Source organism: Pseudophryne corroboree, chromosome 5, assembly GCF_028390025.1.
Source record: "Pseudophryne corroboree isolate aPseCor3 chromosome 5, aPseCor3.hap2, whole genome shotgun sequence".
NCBI lineage: Eukaryota > Metazoa > Chordata > Amphibia > Anura > Myobatrachidae > Pseudophryne > Pseudophryne corroboree.
Genome location: NC_086448.1, coordinates 327,958,557 through 327,980,018, shown reverse-complemented (window position 1 = coordinate 327,980,018; position 21,462 = coordinate 327,958,557). Strand labels below are relative to the sequence as shown.

At 41.7% G+C, this 21,462-nt stretch overlaps 1 protein-coding gene across 2 annotated transcripts in view; it reads right to left on the bottom strand.

Annotated features, from left to right (window-relative positions):
• Positions 1-4,859: 4,859 nt before the first annotated feature.
• POU6F2 (POU class 6 homeobox 2) overlaps positions 4,860-21,462 on the bottom strand; it is a 677,794-nt gene continuing 661,191 nt past the window's right edge. Inside the window, exon 9 of one of the 2 annotated variants that reach the window (XM_063922531.1) lies at positions 4,860-12,060. In XM_063922531.1, the coding sequence (XP_063778601.1) occupies positions 11,556-12,060 (505 nt within the window). In that variant the 3' untranslated portion in view covers positions 4,860-11,555. The remainder of the gene's footprint in view (positions 12,061-21,462) is intronic. The other variant, XM_063922532.1, reaches the window with a different exon arrangement.

The window sequence follows — 21,462 nt, the reverse complement described above, 5'->3', positions numbered from 1 at the left end:
TTTGTTGCTACCAGAATTGACAGAAAAACAACTTAATTAGTTGTTTGATTATCACTAAGTTGGTCACTGTTTTTTATGAGGTTTTTACTTTAATTTCCTGAAGTAAGCTATGTAACTTATTTAGGACGACAAGCAAAGTTAAGAGAGTTGACTGGTCACCTAGAAAGAGATACAAAATAATTACTTTATGTGAAGAAAGTAACACAACGAAATTATAAGTACAGTAGATGGCAACATAAGTAAAGGAGGAACTTCGAAACTTCGAAACAACTAATTTCTTGTTTACCTGCGATACAATTATGAGGTTACACACATGTGAAATCCTTTATCATGAGCTTGCAACTGAAATAACAAGAATGTTATAGATCTGCACAGATTAAGAGATGATTGTTATACAAAAAAATAGTAGAAATTACCATTAAGTACTTAATAAAAAAGCAGAAAATGATGGAACAGTTGAAAATGTTCCAGAGAAGATGATGCATGAGCTTACTGCACCCACATACAGTTAGGAGGGTGAAAAGAGGCCAACCAAGATCATAGTTTCAGATCTGCACAGACTAGTGGAATCTTGCGGGTTTTAAATTTATAAAAATGCACTACAAGAAGCCTGCTCCATGACAGGATGCATTTTAGAAGAGTTTTACAAAAAATCCTTTCCTAACAGCAAGACACAAAATGCGTCACATGAACTTTACCTGATGTCATTGGAAATACAAATGGGATTGTGAGATGTGGTCAGATGGGATAAAACTAAAACTTTATGGCTATGCACACTATTGTGACATCTGGAGAGAAAAAAAAGGCTGCATATAAAGAAAAGCATCTGATACCCACTATCAAATATGGCAAAGGATCATTGATGCTATGGGGATTGTTTTGTTGCCAATGGGGTCCAGGCAGTTAAAATCAATGGCATAATGAATTTCACTCTATACCAGGAGATTTTAGACCAATTTCTGTGTACCTCAAAAACATGTCAATCTCCACCCTGAAATGATTGCCAGAACACAAAATCAACATTTTGTCAATGACCCTTTCAGTCTTCAGATGTGAAAATTGTGAAGTGTATTGAAATCCACAAGTAACTACCCAAGAATATCAAGGAACTGGAAAGGTTCTGCATAGAGGAGAGTGATCAACAAATGTTCTCCAACCTCATTAACCACTTAACTGGCTAATATTTTTTCCAAAAACTGCTCAGAAATTGTCACTTTTTATGATTAAATAAGAGATGTGCCCAGCCTGATCTTACACATAATCGCCTGACACATGTGTACACATCACGGCAGCGATTATATACAGCCTGCCATGGCTACTCGAATTGGGCATTTGCTATATCCTTTTCTATGGAAGCTGATGCGAATGCATGTGTCTGCGGTTGTTTGCAGGAACCCAATTCACGGCAAATGGGTATCATTTTCCCGCAACCACTGGCATTTCTATAATGGGTGCAGTGTGTGCGATGCACACGGGCCCCTGAGTCCAGAGGGGGCTCCCACCGCACACACTGCACCCATTTTTAAAATACTCACCCCTCCGAAGTCCAGCGCCGGCATTCGCAGTGCTATTAGAACTCAGCGAAAATGACTCAGCGGACATTTTCACGGAGTTCTGCGCATGTGCAGTAGAGAAATCTCAGGGAAAATGGCCACCACGCCATTTTCCCAGAGATCTGCGCATGCGCAGTAGAGTCTGAGCCCTCTAGTGCTCAGACTCTCAGTGCTCCGGGCAGAGAGGAGGGGACTCGAACAGAGGAGGCTGAACACGGGCCTCCTCCTCTCTTAAAACGCCCCTGCCCGCAACTCATTTGCAGGATCAGGTTGAGCACATCTGTAGGTTAAGAACAGCTATTTAAAACTTATCCAAGATGATTTTACTTAAAAAATAGTATATATATATTTTTTACATTTGCAAAATATCGATTTTCCCTAAACTTAGGTGGCCAATGTATCTGTCCACCGTTCATTGCAATATCACAGCATTGGGGTATATTAACTAAGATTCGGGTTTTTGCTGATGTCAGCAGAGATCTCGGCTGACATCGGCAGCTTGAGAGTGCAACTTTTTGAGAACAAACATAGTAATTTACTAAACGACCGTGTTTTTTTCAATACGAGTTCACCGATGTCGATGAAATTCGTAATGCCAGCAGTGTTTTATGGGAGAGAATAGTAAAACACGCCAGACTTAACACAGTGAAGTCCGTCCGGATCACTGCGATCTGTGCAGGGCTTCATTGTGTACATTACTGAAATAGTTTAAAAAAAAATAATTGCATGGGGTCCCCCCTGCTAAGCATAACCAGCTCCGGGCTCTTTGAGACAGTCCTGGTTGTTAAAATACCCGGGAAAAAATGTGTAGGGATCCCCAGTATTTATACAACCAGCACCGGGCTCTTGGTCTGGTCCTGGTTGCAAAAATATGGGGGACAAAGATGTAAGGGTCCCCCGTATTTTTAAAATCAGCACTATTCTATTTGTCCACTACCCTTTTTGTGAAGTAATTTTTCCTTAAATTTCCCCTGAACCTGCCTCCCTCCAGTTTGAGTGCATGTCCTCGAGTTCTAATACTCCTCTTCCTTTGAAGAATGTTTCCCTCCTGAACTTTGTTAAAACTCTTGGTATATTTGAAAGTTTCTATCATGTCCCCCCTTTCCCTTCTCTCCTCCAAACTATACATGTTAAGATTTTTAGCCTTTCCCGGTAAGTTTTGTGATGTACAGTAGGCCATGCACCATTTTAGTTGCCCTTCTTTGTACACTCTCTAATGTATTTATATCCTTATGGAGATATGGTCTCCAGAACTGGACACTGTATTCCAGATGAGGCCATACCAATGACCTATACAGTGGCATTATTACTTCTATTTTCCTGCTACTTATTCCTCTCCCTATGCAACCAAGCATCTGACTTACCTTTCTCATTGCATTCCTGCCTTTAAGTCACTTGAAATAGTGACTCCAAAATCCTTTCCTCCTCAGTAGTTTCCATTATAGTTCCCTTGATACTAAATTTAGCCTTTGGGTTTTTGAGACCCAAGTGCATGATATTGCATTTTTTAGCATTAAACTGTAGTTGCCATGTTCTTGACCATTTCTCAAGCCCATCTAGGTCATCAATAATTTGTTTTACCCCTCCCAGTGTGTCTACCCTGTTGCAAATCTTTGTATCATCTGCAAAAAGGCATACTTTCCCCTCAATACCATTTACAATGTCACCAACAAAACTCAGTACAAATAGCCCAAAGATGACACTTAGAAAACAAAGACAAACTCAAATGGATTCGGGACCTTAGTAAACTTCCACCATTGTGTCCTTCCCCCCCCCCCCCCCCCCCCCCCCCCAGCAGCTGCAGATAGGAGCACATTTCTCCAGTGTCTGCTAATTTCTGTAGCCGCATGGCTAAGGCTGCTGTCGGGCTGAGATAAGCTTTTTTTGTTACAAAATACTGTGGGAAAATACATATACATATACTGTATACAGGTTGAGTATCCCTTATCCAAAATTCTAAATCACACATTTTTAAATATATAAACATATGGGTGAAAAAATACTCAGCGGCGGATAAGTTATTTTATTCAATTACACCTAGAAATGCCTATTTATGCTGAAGATCTATTGCCTTTAAGCATAGCACGGTACTGGCCTAAAAAGTCTTTATATACTTTATTACTTTCATTTTTCAAAATTGTTTCTTGTTTTTTACTGCTCCTGAAAACTGTACAGAAGTGCACATCACCCCCTAAAAAGGACGTTTTGCTGTGCTTCCACGTTGTCCTATTTAGTATAAACTCAGAGCTGGCAATAGGCATAGGCAGTATAGGCAAATTCCTAGGGGCATCTGGGCAGGCTGTACATCTAAGCTCTGCTGCTCTGGCTTCAGATTTTAGAAGTCCCAGCTGACAGTGGCTGTCCTCCGATGCAATGTACAGGCTTTCCGGCAATGCTGCGCCATTGCCTAACATATTATATGACAGGCAGCAGAGCAGCAGCAACAGAAAGTCTGTACTGCCAAGCGCTGATCATACAGCTCCTGCAGCTTCCATCAGTCAGACGCTGGCATGACCTAGGGTCACATCAGCATCATTCACAGTAGAGAGAGCACCGCAGAGGAAAGAAGCACAGGAAATACAGCAAAGGTAAGTAAATAATGAGAGATTGTTAAAGAGAGAGTTTGGGGATTGGATTGCTGGAGATAAACAAGTGGGAAAGATTTAATTGGTGGAGACACACAAGGGGAGAGAGATTTGATGGCTAGAGACACACAAGGGAGATATTTTTGATGGCTGGAGACATAAGGGGGGCATAAATGATGGCTAGAGTCACAGGCCATGTCCATTTGGTGAGGTCCCACATTGGGGCGGAAGGAGTCACCAGCCCGAATCTTGCCTAGGGTCTCCAACTGGTCAGGTCCGTCCCTGTATAAACTAAAATAACCTTCTACTTTACTAAAGGGTCTATTCATGAAGCAATGAAAAGAGTGGATAAGTGAGCCTGTGGAGAAGTTGCCCATGGCAACCAATCAGCTGTTCTGTACAATTGTATAACATGCAAATTATAAATGTTACTTCAAAGCTGATTGGTTGCCATGGGCAACTTCTCCACTGGCTCACTTCTCCACACTTTTCACTGCTTCCTGAATAGACCAGATAGCATGAAAAAAAGAAATCCTATTTTCTGTCCCTGTGTAATATTTCAATGGTACAAATATAATGAAAAGTAAACTCTATAAGTTGGTCTGTGTGTGAGATTAGCATGTAATAATAATTAATAATTAGATAACATCATTTTGAATAAAGTTCAGTAAATTCCATATCACATTTTCATGTCAAACAAATCTTTATTCATATGGTACAAATTAAAAGTGACAGATCTGAAGCTTTTAAGAAATACACAAAGTGCAGCTTTACTGACCATACAGATATTGCTCTAGATTAATTACAGTTTTAGTTTATTCCAGTTTATAAAATTTAAAGCAACCTGTGCAGTTAAATCAGCTTTGGTTTCAGTGTCAGAGCAGTAAGGAGCTTCCAGTAAAGTTTATATTTATCTTCCAGCCATAAGTCCACCACAATAAAACTCCTCTTCCAGTGGAAAGTTAACATAGTATCTCCCTCAGTGTTGTCTTTCATTGTTAAGTTCAATGCTGGAAATGAAAAACTAAAGCATCATGTTATTCCAATCTGTTCAGCCATTGTAGGTATTAAGCAAGTATGATGAGAAGAACCTTTGGTGTCTCACAGTGGTGCTACAAATGAATTACACACACAGAAAAAATATATATAGTAAGAGTGAATAATAAATCCTTTCTAAAGTGGAAACATTGCCATGGAAATTTTATTTCAGGATTTACACCATTTTCGCTTTATACGCTGTAGGAGCCTTGCAGAGCAGTATTGTGAAACAATGACAAACATGTATGTTCTGCTTTTCCATGTGACACTTTAATATTGCAAGATTGTCAGCAACATTTAGCCATATTTTTACAATGTGCATATACCTACATACATTGAGCTTTGGTCCAGCATTAAGACGAGCAAAGGCATTTTTACATGTTTCTTTTTGGTTATAGCTTGTTTATAGCTTGAGTATTTCTATACGCCTCTACTTTTTCATTGATGCTTTCTCTTGTTCCTGTCTGTTGAGAAACCAGGACAGCCATTTTTGTTTGCAAAGCAGCAGATCCACATTTGTTGTGAAAAAATTAAACCAACACAAACATTTTATTCTTTATTAATGGATGCTAGGCTAATATTTTTATTTGATAGATTTAGATGGCTTCTAAAGCATATGTTCTCAAACTTGTTTCTCAGGACCCCACACAGTTCATGTTTTCCAGGTCATTTAGCTGGTGCATACGTGTACTCATTACTCACTGACGCATTTTTAAAATATCTGGTAGTGGAGTTTATTATTTTACTTGTGATTCTGTGAGGAGACCTGGAAAACACGCACTGTTTGAGGACCAATGTTCTAAAGAAATGTATATATTTAGGCTACTGAGGTGCTGGGTATTTTTGCTTCATGTAAAGTACACTTCTAGATCTATCTAGTGCAGAGACATAGGCATACCTCCCAACTGTCCGATTCCAGCGGGACAGTCCCACTATTCGCACAATGCCCCACTGTCCCACCCGTGGGCCGCAGAGTCTCATCAGGCGGGAGGAAAGGTTAGGAGGGTCTTTGATTACTGCTGCTCTGCAAAGCAGCGAGCAATCCATAAATAAATGCTGTGCCACACCCTACCGTGCAAGGTCATGCCCCCCATCTTTTTGGATGCGCGCAAGGTCCCGAGTTGATGTCAGCAAAAGTTGGGAGGTACAGTATGCATAGGGGATTATTTGCTAAATTGATCAAAGGTGCAAATTTACACTATAACATTTCAATACATTTGCATTCCTTGTCTAACGTACTGGACATATAAAAAGCAAGTGTGGATTGATTATTTGATATTAGTGAATTTGTACACCTTTGAATAATGTTAGTAAATAGCCCAAACTGACTTCACTAATGAATAAGGGTGTCAGCTGAAAACTTTTAACAACATAACTTGTTGGTTTAAGTAGCTTGAATTTTTAGGGTGGTATTCATGTGACCGGCGGTCGGGAGACAGACATTCACATGACCTCCACCAACATCCCTCCCCCTCACTATCACGATGGTTGGCATGCCGACCAACAGGGACTATTTCCACTCGTGGGTGTCCACGACACCCATAGAGTGGGAATAGAACCCATGGCGACCTGCGGTCGCCACCGAGCCCGCAAGGGGCTTGCTGCACTCACCCCTACCCGCCGGGATCCCAGCTTCGGTATTCTGCCGAGATCCCGCCATCGGTATGCTGACCGCCGATCAGACATACTACACCTGTATTTTTACACTGGGGTTAGAGCTACCAGTATGCCAGGAGATGCTAAGGTTTGTAGCTCTACAACAGCTAGGAAGCAGAGGATTGCCTGTTTCTCCTCTACATGATTATCAGCAATCATATACAGAAACCATGTGATCAATACTTATAAAACAGTATTGCTCCCTCTTTATTCCAACCCTTTAATAAACTGGTCATTGCTTACCTCCATGTATTTTCTATGCAGAAAAATGCAATAAACTATACTAATTCAGTTATGTGCCACCATTATATTAGCATCACCTAGGTTATGACACTAGATCTGGCATGCGTTTGAAGCTGAGATTAGAAATGGGGAGCACATATTAGTTTATGTTATCATATTTTACATTATGGAGCTTGGTTTGTAAGTGAATTTAGATGCTTGCGCAGAAGAGTTTGTATCAGAAGCTTAAAACACTTATAGGGCTAGTGTATGTGGTCGTCTATGCTGCCTGTGCTGAATCACATGTATTTACTGATAGGTGGAACAGATGCAGTGGGTAATCACACGCTCACTTGGAGTCATTGATGCTTGTGAAAAAATTCCCATAATGTCTCCCCATATCCATAGAGCATTATGTGAAGAAAGCAGAAATAAAATGGCCTTTGTGTACTTTAACAGGTTATCAGATTATACACATAGCTGTTTAAGTGCTGTTTCCAGTGTAATCTACCACAGTGTCCCTATACGTCCATATTTGTATTAATGTAATATGCAAAAAGGGTTTAGACAGCATGTAGTAACCAATTAGCCTAAACTTTCTGACCATAAAACTTGTTCAACTTAAGTTTATTCATTTGTCTGTTTTGCTGAACTGGATGTGAGTTATAATGTAGCATTACAGAGCTAGCTAGGAGCTATTACTGGGGCATGACAAATCCCCACATGGCATATGAGAAAACTATTAAAAACAGATATGCAATAAATGTGCTCATGTAGCTTTGAGTAAGAAATTTGTTCTGCACAGCAGGTGTAGGTTTTTTTTATTCTATTTCTTTTTTTAAACAAAGAAAGTTAAGGTAATGTACATACTGATGCTATTTTACAATAAACAAGAATTTCTGCTGATTATTTTCAGACAGCTGTACCTGTGCATATTCCGCATAGAGATCTATTCTGATGTGTTCAATTAGGGATCCGGCCACAAGAATCTGGCCTGAATGTGAGCAGGATTCCTGTCAGTTCACTGTAGTTGGAGCCATTTGGATCCAAGTGTTATTGTGGGAATTAATATGGATCCAGTTGGACTCAATTAAATTGGATTAACTTGGATCCAATTGATTTTATTGGAATTCAATGTGGATCCAGTAACATCCAGGTGGATCTAAGTATTGTAGTGAGAATTTAATGTGGGTACAGGGCGGGATGTAAGGAAGTCCGAGTTCGGCACCCGTGTAGGATGACAGCCAAACTCATATGATTTTTTTAAAGGGGCAATCATGTACAAGGCTAAACCATACCTTGTACATGATTGCCCTTTTAAAAAAATGTCTGAGCTCGACCGGCATCCCACATGGCCGGCGAACTCGGACTCCAATAAGTTGGATGCAATTTAAGAACACTGAGATCATAAGATTTACGGTGATAGCATCATATAGTGGTGGCACTTAAATATTTACCATATAAGGGAGACTAAAATATATTCCTTATTCATACTTTTTTAATGGAACTGTACATTTTTTAAACAAATACGTAGAGTTGCTGCTTAAATTCCTTCACCACAAGAGTGGGCATCAATGAATTGATATTTCAGTAGTTGCAATGCATTGCAGGTCCCTTCTGGCAAAAAGGGTTAAACTTTCAGAGTGAAATAAAATACAACTATACAATAACAATACTCTTGTTTCCATTCAGTCTACAGTATCCAATAACAGAGAGCACTAAGAGCATTGAACAAAAGAAATGTACAAAAAGTTTTTTTTTTTCTTTTTTCATTTTTTTTTTAAATGTAGTGGTCTGCTTTTATGCATTACATTAATAGGGAAAAAGTGGCTAAAAATATTTATGGTTTACATATTTACACCTTTTGGGTGATTTTGTTGAGTTATTATTTTTGCTAGGCCTTCAAAATTCGTAAAATCAATATAGGAAGCGTTACAGTATATTTTCAAGAATACAAAAACAATACAAAATTATAAAACGGTAAAAAAATGTTTCAGTGTATCAGTGGTAGTAAGAGCTAATTTATTGGACTCAATGCTGATGGGGTTATTTGTTTTGTTAGCTATTTTTTTTCTCTTACTACATTGTAGTTTCGCCATTGGGACATTTTAGACAACAGAATTAATATGATAAATAGACCGCAATTCAGTTCAGAGTGATGTGAGTTCACAATGTGCAGCTGTGCACACTACCCCTATCGGATGTGAAATTAAATGTGCTAAAAATGCAGTCATAATGTGCTGCCATTAAGTATGTCCCCATGCTATTCTGTTGGCAATTCACGTATATCACTCTGAATTGAATCGGCCTCATCATTTATTACTTAACATTCAATTTATGCTGCTTGAAAATTATAAATATGTGTTGATTGAATTTTAAACTATGTCACCTACAGGCAGATTTTTTTATAAAGGTTGTTATAATTTGCTGGAGGTTTCATTGTGACAATTTAAATAGGTGATCAAGGTAAATTCTGCAAGGGTCAAACCCTTTCTAACATACCAGTGGTTCCCAAACTTTTTGGAATCACGGCTCCATAGAGAATCGGAATTTTTTTCACGGCACCCCTAGGCCAAAAGTTTCTTAATGAGTAATTTAGAAAGAAATATAAAATTAGGTAAATTGTGTTTATATGTCTTCCTTATGTTCAATTGTGAGGTAAGGGACAAGATTCGCTTCTGTTTGTCCACATAATTTATGATTGACAGCCACCAGCACTGGTGTTGCCTATTACATTGACCATAAATAATTTGAATTGCTCCTGGACCACCAATCCAAGGCATCCCTGCAAGTGTCCCAAGGCACCCCAGGGTGCCTAGGCAAAAAGTTTGAGAACTACTGCTGTACTGTAAAGTTTACCGGTGTCAGGCAACAGTTAAAACTCAAACCTAACAGTTTTTGGTTACACAATGCACAGATCCCTACAGAATTTGGAATTTCCAGTAAGTATAACAGTCTTTTATCATTTGAAAAAAATCAAATACAGTGTTCTTCTAACAATTTGAGACATTTGTGATTCGTATGGGAAAATACAAAAGCACAGAAATGTTCAACAAGGTTGATCCTTTGGTGTGTATATTTGTGAGGTAAACGTAATTGTGCATTTTTACCTGTTGAGTGTATTTGTGGCCTATAAAGTCAGACTGTACCACATTAGGCTTAGCAACCAGGTTTTATGTCATGTATATTTTTCAATTGACAGCATAGGGGAGGACAAGTTATCTATAATTGGAGTCACTAAGGTATTATAATAGAAATATTTTCTTTAATCGACATTGAACATCAATTGGAAACTGCTCATCATGACTGACCTCGGAAAAAAAAAGAGTCATAGTATATGTACAGTGTTTCGGAGCAGATTCAACAGACATTGATTAAATGCTGTGAATACAAATGGTCTATGTATCTTCATCTAAGTAACTCATCACTTTCATTGATAAAAGTCCTGACTCCTCCACATAAAATTACACATCAAATCTGAAATCTTCAACTGCTTTCTAACAAAGTGTAGCATAGAGGCCTAGACAGTCTTGTCATATTATGCAATGCACAATTATTTAGGTAGCTGATAAACAGTTTAGTAGCTGTGATAAACAGTTTAATACTCCTCCAGTCTTTCATTTGGTTTGTTTTATTGAGCTGCTTCTATTTCATTAGAACCTCAATACATTTCTTTGGCTAGGAGACTTTGGAGAGAAAATAGAGAAAATGGCCGCACACCGTTGTAGAAACATATTTCTTCTCTTAGGATTGTCAGTAATGATGTACATTTCCTAGTAGAGTAAGGAAACTACATCCACCCAAAGAAAAGAATTCACTGGCACTACATGATGCTAACCAAATATTATTCAGGTGTACTGTAAACATGGAAGCTATGCATCACTTGGGGCATGTAATGAAGCTGCACTCTCCTAAAATGTTTAACACATGTTTTGTTTAAATAATAGGTGACTCATAGTGGTAAAATATAATGTGTGCCCCAACATACTGTAATGTAACAATGAAATTAAAAAATTAAAATTAAAATCCCTTTTTCCCACATAGCAGACAATGAAATGTGTAACACAACATTATGCTCATTATAGAGAAGTCCAGCAATCTAGTTTTGCAACACCATTTTTCTGGCTTTGGTTAATAGTGAAGATTTTCTTGTGAATGAGCGCTTAACCTAAAAGTCTACAATTGATCCTCCAGGTGGCAGTCTTGCTTTCTTTTTAAATAGATAGAAGAATCTCTTGTTTTTCAAACACTGTTCGCATTGGTATAATATACAGAAAAACGTATGCAGTTATTTGGTTTTTTTGTGAAGTCCATAGCAAAAAAAATGTTTGTTTTTTTTCCTTAGGACTACTATCACATACACACACACTAAGTGTTGTGCGTTATATTTGGAAAACTCATGAATACATTAACAAATTGTTCTGTCCACCTGTGTTTTTCAGTCTTTTTTCTACTTACAAGGATGATGAACAGGCATTTCACAGAGTTCAAGCTCAATGTTTTAGGAATTTTCTTCCATTGAGTCCGTTAGAGACTCCATAGGGACTCCTGAGCCCGGCTCGTGTTGTTTTAAACGTTTTATTGTGTTCTTGAGAGCTTGTCGCTTGTTGCAGAACCAGACCCGGACAACTTCCCGGTCATAGTTTAACTTCTCTGCAATTTCTGTCATTTCCTGTCCAGAAGGATGCGTGTTCTTCTCAAAGTGGGCGTTCAAGATCTCTAGTGCCTGCGGAGTGAAAGAAGTGCGCCTCTTCCGTTTTTTTGAAGGCTCGCTGCCGATAAACTCTGTCAAATTCTGCATACCTGCTCGGTGGCGGGCCTCAGCCTCGGCCATCCACCTCTCAAGGACAGGCTTTATCTTCTGGGCACTTTTAGGGGTGATGTCCAGCTTTTCAAACCTGGCAGGATACAAAAGGCCAGGGTTCAGTTTGGCTGTCAGACTGCTAGCTATAGTGTTCTCTTGGGCTTCCTGTGGTAGGAAAAAGTGGCTTCTCAGGATGGTGTGTCTGAGGGGAAAATTGAAAAAGAAGAGTCTTACACTGATGCTCTGCCAGGGTGGGACTTCCTGCCTGCCTAACTAATGGACTGGCAGAGGTAGTTAACAAGGACACATAAGCTCTATGAAAAACAATACTAAACACACATGCAACATCTGAAATGTTCAACAGCAATATTAAAAACTTAGTTTAATATAAAAAAGCATAGTAGATATTAATAAAATGTAACCGTACAGAAGATGCTGCCTTTCTCTCTGTCTACTAGTCTAGTGGTGTTGTTTCCTGTAAAAATGTTTTTTTGTTTTTTTTTCATAATCACTTATTCTTGTCTTGTAATGTGTTAAATATATGGTATTACACTATTGCTGTATATGGGGAAATAAACTTTCCTGTTCCACTGCTGTGTTAATGTGCTTTTTCCCTTTTAGGTTTCAGAATATGGCCACTTTCTTGAATGAAGTTGGTTTTGAAAGTAATTTTAAAGACACACACGCTTCGGCTACACATGCATACTTAGGCTACAGACGCACGCTCAGGCTACACATACATGCTTAGGCTACAGATGCACGCTTAGGCTACACATGAATGCTTAGGCTACAGACGCACGCTCAGGCTACACATACATGCTTAGGCTACAGATGCACGCTTAGGCTACACATGCATGCTTAGGCTACAGACGCACATTTAGGCTATATACACACACTTAGGCTACACATGTACGCGTAGGCTACAGATGCACGCGTAGGCTACAGATGCACGCTTAGGCTACAGATGCACGCGTAGGCTACAGATGCACGCTTAGGCTACACATGCACGCTTAAGCTACATATGCATACTTAGGCTACAGATGCATGCTTAGGCTACACATGCATGCTTAGGCTACATACAGTACACATACTTAGGATATACATGCATGCTTAGGCTACATACACACAAGATTTTCAAATGATTTGCCATTTGTATCTTTTGTCTCTGTGAAGCTACTGCTATTTTTGACAGTGTGTGAATTGCATACATCATCCATATTTCCTTGCATTAGGTAAGGAAATAAAAATATTGTGACTCAATTCTGATTTTGTGATGCATCATCTAAATAGGATTGTGCCCTTTGGGTGGGTACACACTTGGCCGACGGATTGGATTGGTAAGCTTTATGCACAAATGATCTTGTACATACAGGACACACTTACCAATCATTTGTCCGATATGACTAGATAGCAGACCCAGTTTAATATGCCCACCGACTTGTGACATCATATTAAATGGATTCTGCAGCCGATATATTGTTTGGTTGGTGGGTTGCCCATTTAAACATTCATAGATTTGTTGGTGAATTATGTTGTTCATGGACATATTGGCAGTATGCACAAGCTAATGGACCAGCCAATATATCATTTGTCGGCTGTACGAATTATATATCGGCAATCTTGTACCCAGTCTTAGGGGCCTATTTAGCACCATCCACATCCAGGAAGCGGATGACAGGTGACAAAATCGCCCAAACTAACACTGCGATAATTGATTAAATCGCAGGGATGTATCAATTATCGTGTGCAGGGACAGAGCTTGCGGTCAAGCTCTGTCCCTGCAAGGGTATTTTTTGGAAAAAATACCCCGATGCCCTGCTGCCCATGTGCCGCCCCCGCCGATATCGCTGCTACCGCCGCCGCCGGTTCAACCCCCCGTCACAACTACTCCAGTGCGCTGCGGACCCCCCCCAAGAAGATCAGCGCCGGATCCTGTGCGCTGTGGTGACCCCGGTGCTTTAAAGTGCGCTGCTGCTTTGCAGCATCACTTTACTACACCGGGGTCACATTGCAGCATATGGGGGACCCGGCGCCCGGCAGCGCTCACCGGAGCAGCGGACACTGGCTCCCTGAACAGGTATGTATGTATGTATTTTTGCGGGGGTTTTACTTTTTTTTTTTTTACTTTTTACACTATCAGCTTGTGTGTCCATCAGACACACATAGCTGATCACTCTAGGGGGACCCACTCAGTTTTCTCTGCCAGGGTCAGAGAAAGCCGGGCAAATGCCACATTATCGCAGTGCTGCCCTGTAAACTCGCCAGCCTGAGCTGGGGAGATTATCACAGGGCACACTGCGGTATTTTTTCACATTTTTTTTAGTAAATTTGGCCACATCACATTTAAATTTGGCTACATTCCCATTATAAGTATGGGGAATGCGATGTGGGTTACTAAAAAAAGTGAATTAAAGGGTTTGGAGCAGTTTTTCATGAAAACTGCTCCAAGTGCCCTTTAATACTTTCAGGTGATACTAAAATAATGTGAAAAAAAAAGGGTGTGAAAACACCTTTTTCCCCATTATTTTAGTAAAAATAATGTTAATAAATAGACCTTAGATAGCAGTATTATCAAAACACCTTATTATTTCACAAAATATTACCTGTACTTTCACTGCAAACCAATTAAGTAAAACCATGGAATATATAAAATGTATTGATTTCATTTACAATTCACTGTACTTGTTACGAGTGTGCAAATTCTTCCATTGATACCGTATCTCCAGGATGTAGCCAAAAGGTCAACAATAATAATGTCAACACGACAATGCAAGTTGCATTGTTAACATGTTGACAGGGTACATGTCAACATTCCCAGAATGTCGACAGGTGAAATACCAACCTGATAACTCCAGTCTGGATTCTTTAATGTACAGTATATAAAGAGCCAGCACTAGCCAATAGGCATTATAGGCAAATGACTAGGGCATCTGGGATGCGCAGGGCATCCCTTGCCTAGGGCCAGCTCCGTTATACCAGCCCGCCAGGAGGAGAGTCAGAACGGAGGGAGGCTGCAGCAACAGCAGCAGCAGCAGCAGCTCACAGTGCCGGAGAATAATTCACACAGGCAGGAAGTGAGTTATCTTTCACTTTCTGCCTGTGATGGAGCTGAGCAGTGAGCACCCAGACTGTAAACACCTGCAGAGGAAGGAAGCTAGTCAGAGCCCGCGGAGCGACCAGCAACCATCCCCTGCACTACAGCCACACAGGATAAAGGTAAGAAATGGATGGGGAAGGGAGGCTACTGACACTTCTATGGGGGCGGTTTGGCTATGCGGGAGTGGGGGTAAGGTGATTACTGGCACTGCTATAGGGGGGAGAGGGGCTAATGATACATGTATGGTGGAGACTTATGGGGAGTGGGGGGGAAGGGGGCACAGACACTGCTATGGGGAAGAGGGCTAATGACACTGCTATGAAGGGGGAGACCTATGGAAAGTGGCACAGGGGAATATGACACAGTTATGGAGGGGGAGACCTATGGAAAGTGGTGGCACAGGGGGATATGACACAGTTATGGGGGGGATACCTATGGAAAGTGCGGGCACAGGGAGATATGACACTTGTGAGGTGGTGGATGCATGGGGGTGTGGAAGCTGATAACACTGCTATTATGGTGGGAGGGCAGGAGACAGAGACACATGGAAAGAGGGGTCTCAGGGATCTAATTACACTGATATGGGGGGAAGGGGGGATATACATGAGGAGTGGGGGCTCAGAGGGCTAATAGGACTGCTGTGGGTAGAGGGGGCAAGGGGGAGTGCCTTGTGTGCACAGACACACCCTAATGTCGGTCACCCTCCACATGTCTGGTTGGATGCTGCGCAGATGTTTAATATAGAACCAGCCCTGGCCAGCACTAGCTAACCCAGACCATCCAACATGAGCCGCCCCACTAGGTACAAAATGCTCTGTTTCTGGACTTCCCTCTTAATTTATGATTTCCATCACCTGTGTTGAACTTGTTAAATGATAAGAAAGCTGTTTCTTCACAGGTGATGGCAATAATAAATTAAGAGGGAAGTCCAGAAACAGAGCATTTTGTACCTAGTGGGGCGGGTCATGTTGGAGGGTATGCTAACCAATTACACATAGTACACACTACTCAAGACCACACCCCTTTTCAGGGTCCCACATGGGGGACGTGACACCATATTAAATTTTGCTTAGGGCAACAATTTTGCTAGGGCCGACTCTGAGTATATACAAAGGACTCACTTCTTATCTAAAGACTGATACCATTACACATAGAATATGTATGTGGTCTACCTAAACCAACTGATAAATGTTCTCCTGATTTATTCTTATTAAAATAATTCTTAGTTACATAACCCAGCATTTCATGCTCTGTTGGTGATAAGTAAATGCTGTTCTAAGTAAGCTATTCTTACGTAGATTTTCCGCACGTTTTCTGGCTAACAATTATAGCATAGGAGCTATTGAGATTCATTTAAAAAATCTGAAGAATACACTTTGGGGCCTATGTATTAGGCCATGATTATTAACAATCCTCAGTGTAATGTACTTTTAATAAAAATTAAAAAAAAACGCTCACCCTTCTATGTACTATATTGAACTCAGGGACATCGATAAGGATAACCGTATTTCCTGCAAATTACGTCCCCAACTCTTTGGTGGAGTCTTTAACATTTTTTAAAGACTCATTCAAAGAATATGACACTGCGTATGTGCACAGTGTCAGTTTCCGGAGCTGGACGGAGGTTGCAGGAGATCTGAGGATGCGGAAACCAATGGGGCCAAACTGTGAATAGCTCTTATTTTTGTAGTTTGGTATGTAGGGGTCAATCTGTTGATATTTATGGGGACAATGATCTGCAGAGCTACTTAACTGGTCGCAATTGCAACTAGCCATGCCTGTGTGTGACCTGTTCACAGGATCTTATGCACCCATGCAAGCCTATGAATCGTGGTAAATGACTCAAGATTGAGGTGGTTATCGGCAAAGATGACGGCAGACACATCCGTATGCAAATGGTTTCAATCTACTTGTGAGAATTTCCCCCCGAACTTTTGTATGATTTCTGATAGCAATGTGGAGGATGATAAAAAAAAAAATAACCACTCATTTATTTCCATATTTTACTCTTATCCAGAAATAGTGTTAGTTGGAACATCTTTAAGGTTTTAAATAAGTCAAAGTGTAATCAGAAACCAGGACTGTCCTTATTCTATGTGTACATTTGTACATTGCTTCATTGTAACTTTGTTTCGGTATGCGAATGATAGGTTGACCAGTTTTATACAATCAATAGACAGACCCCATATCATTGACATGATTTAGGTCGAAAGGTAAAAAAAGTTGACATGGTCAAAGGGTCGACATCTAAACAGTCGACAGTGCTTAAGGTCGACAGGCACAAAAGGTCAACAGCTGGGTATGTAGCAAACAATTTGTGAATGTCACATCCAACATATGATTGTTTCAAAGGATACTGTGGATGACTATACGTGATGTCAACATTGGTTTAAATCCAAAACTATTACTTATTGCATAGTGTCACACGCCATAGGCGGCGTTCACCGCGCTTACCCCTGCGTGCCTGCTGGTCTGTGTTGCGGCCTCCGCCTTCGATGGTCCACGGGCTCCGGCGTCTGGCTGGCGCGGCTCCCGGCGGTTCCCCGGGGCAGGGGCGCCGCCATGACACCCGGCATCACGTGGGCGGGGAGCGGGTGACGTCATCAGACTATTCCGCCAATCCAGCGGAGGCGGGAGATTCAAAGGCAGACGCCGGGCAGAGCCTCGGCGCCTGAGTATCGTCTTTTCCCCTGAAGTGGATGCCAGTGCTCTTGTTCCCGGTGAATCTCTCTGCAGTCATACCCCAGTGTCTCCGGCACTTCCAGGTGCTAGTTTCTGCACAGTTCCAGCGTATACAGCGGCTGGTGTGTTCCTCTGCAATCCAGTCACCAGTGCTTCTTGGAGTCAGCGTGGGCTGCGGGCTAAACGCTGCTCTCAAGTTCTACAAGTCATCAGTGTCTTTAAATACCGCTCTCAAGTTCTACAAGTCATCAGTGTCTTTAAACACCGCTCTCAAGTTCTACAAGTCATCAGTGTCTTTAAACACCGCTCTCAAGTTCTACAAGTCATCAGTGTCTTTAAACACCGCTCTCAAGTTCTACAAGTCATCAGTGTCTTTAAACACCGCTCTCAAGTTCTACAAGTCATCAGTGTCTTTAAACACCGCTCTCAAGTTCTACAAGTCATCAGTGTCTTTAAACACCGCTCTCAAGTTCTACAAGTCATCAGTGTCTTTAAACACCGTTCACAGATTCTACAAGTCATCAGTGTCTTTAACCACCGCTCCCAAGTTTTGCAAGTTACCCGTGTCTTTAACCACCACTCTCAAGTCATACAAATCATCAGTGTCTTTAACCACCATTATCAAGTTCTACAGTTTCTTTAATCACCGCTCTCAAGTCATACAAATCATCAGTGTCTTTAACCACCGCTCTTAAGTTCTATAAATTATCAGTATCTTTAGTCACCGCTCTCAAGTCATACAAATCATCAGTGTCTTTAACCACCGCTCACAAGTGTTTCAAATCATTAGAGTCTTTATCCACTGTTCACCAGTTCTTCAAATCATCAGTATCTTTAAAAACATCACTCACAAGTTCTTCAGTCACTATTATCTTGTACCAACACTCACAAGTACTTCTTTTCCTGGAATCTTTAGCATTGCTTACAAGTTCTCCTATAAGCCTGGACATTCCCCCCATACGTTCCTTCTCTGTTATGTGACATTGTGTTGCTCCCTTCCTGCAATAAAGTTCTTTAATATTTTCACCAAGCTTTACTGTCAGAGTCCTGTATGAGGAAGACCTATATCAAGCCATCCCTGTTCCGACCCAACTGTGGTTCCTCTCCCCTACCATCGGGAGAACCCCCGAGTTCACAACACCCCCAACCTAGGTCAGTGACAGTATACTCAGGCCTCATGGACATGGGGGATTGGAGCCCAGAGGCAAGTACCATCCAGGACTTGATTTCTCAAGTACAAAGTCAGGAAGCAGCACAGGGCCAGGTGATGCATTATCTCCAGGAATTATCTGGCCGGCTGGATCAAATTCAGACTTCTCTGGCTTCAGTAGTACCGGCCCCAGCTCCAGTACCCGCTCCAGTGGTTGTTTCTAGTAATGTTCCATCCTCCTCTGGAACCAGGTCACGCCTTCAGCTCCCTACTCCTTCTCGCTATAATGGGAATCCAAAGAATTGCCGTGGTTTTCTCAATCAGTGCGAGGTACATTTTGAACTTCTTTCACATAACTTCCCTACTGATCGGTCCAAGGTGGCATACATTATTTCTTTGCTCGTGGGTTTAGCGTTGGATTGGGTGTCTCCGTTATGGGAGCGATCTGATCCATTGGTTTCTAGTTACACCAATTTCATTACGTCATTCCGGAGGATCTTTGATGAGCCCGGCAGGACGACCGCTGCCTCTGCAGACTTGCTTCGCGTCCGACAAGGCTCTCGTTCAGTGGGACAGTATGTGATTAATTTTCAGACCATAGCCTCAGAACTGCGCTGGAATAATGATGCTCTTCGGGCTGCCTTTTGGAACGGGCTCTCCGATCGTCTAAATGATGAGTTGGTCACTAGAGATTTGCCGGATTCTTTAGAACAGTTGATCTCGCTCTGTGTAAAAGAGGATCTTCGCATGCAGGAACGAGGTGGCGAACGTAGTCGGTCAGAACAATCTCTTCCGTCTAAGCAAACGGTTATTCCAAGTCCTGATGAACCCATGCAGATTAATCGATCTCGGCTGTCCCCAGAAGAACGTCAGCGTCGTCATGAGGGTAGACTCTGCCTCTACTGTGGAGCTGCGGATCACTTTCTCAAGTTTTGCAAGTCTTGCCCGGGAAACGGGTAGTCCTAGCTTGTTCCGGAGGAGTCGAGCTAGGGGTTTCTTCTAAACCTTCTCCGCCAGTGGACTGTTTACTCTCCGTGTCTCTGTTCTCCGAGTCAATAGCCAAACCCATTAAGGCTCTGCTTGACTCAGGGGCTGCAGGGAATTTTATTTCCCTTTCCTGTGCCCAGGATCTGGGTCTTCAGCTACGGTCGGTCGAACGACCTATTACGTTGACTGCTATCAATGGTACCCAAATTTCTAACGGTCTGATTTCAAGTTGTACAGTACCAATCAAACTGCAAGTGGGAGCTCTGCATCAAGAACACCTGGAGTTCCTAGCGATTCGGGAGATGCCCCACGATCTGGTTCTTGGCCTTCCTTGGCTTAAACTTCACAACCTTCACGTCGACTGGAGTTCGACACAAACAACATCTTGGACTTCTTTTTGTCATTCAAATTGTCTCACCTCTGTCTATCCGCTCCGTGTATCTTCCAAGTCAGATGAAGGGCTCATTCCGGAGGCCTATCGGGAGTTTTCTGACGTGTTCTCAGAGAAAGCGGCTGATCAGATACCACCGCATAGACCCTGGGACTGCCCCATTGAGCTCATTCCGGGGAAAATGCCACCTCGGGGTCGAACTTATCCCTTTTCATTGCTCGAGACCCAAGCTATGTCAGACTATATCAAGTCTAATCTGCAGAAAGGATTCATCCGCCTCTCTACCTCCCCGGCGGGGTCGGGTTTCTTTTTTGTGAAGAAGGTCGGAGGGCTGAGACCATGTATTGACTATCGTGGTCTAAATGATGTCACCATTAAGAATAAGTATCCTTTGCCGTTCATTACGGAGCTTTTTGATAGAGTTCGCGGAGCCCGAGTTTTCACCAAGCTTGATTTAAGGGGAGCTTATAATTTGATACGTATCCGACAGGGGGACAAATGGAAGACGGCCTTCAATACCAGGGACGGGCATTACGAGTATCTGGTAATGCCGTTTGGCCTCAGCAATGCCCCTGCCGTCTTCCAGGGATTCATTAACGAAGTCTTTAGGGATATGCTATACCTAAGTGTAGTGGTATATTTGGATGACATTCTGATATTTTCTAAAAATCTCACAGAGCACAGAATACAGGTCAAAGAGGTACTTCTTCGATTGCGAGAGAAACATCTTTATGGCAAGATTTCCAAATGTACTTTTGAGGTTCCTTCTATTCCATTTCTTGGTTACATCATTTTGGGCACGGAGCTTCGTATGGATCCAGAGAAACTCACTGCCATCCGGGACTGGACTCAGCCTCTTTCCTTGAAATCGGTACAACGATTTCTGGGTTTTGCAAATTACTACCGGAAATTCATAAAGGGATTCTCTACCATCGTGGCACCTATTACTGCCCTAATCAAGAAGGGTTCTGACCCAAGTCATTGGTCCTCCGAAGCTGTAGCAGCATTCGCTCAGTTAAAGGCAGCCTTTATGTCCGCTCCAGTACTTCAACAACCAAATTTTTCAAAACCATTCTTTTTGGAGGTTGATGCTTCCACGGTAGGCATAGGTGCCGTGCTTTCACAGTACGCTCCAGATGGGAAGTTACATCCATGTGGTTTCCATTCTCGCAAATTCTCTCCTGCGGAACAGAATTACACCATTGGAGACAAAGAGCTTTTGGCAATAAAATCTGCCTTGGAGGAATGGAGCTATATTTTGGAAGGTGCTAAACACCTAATTACAATTTTCACTGAT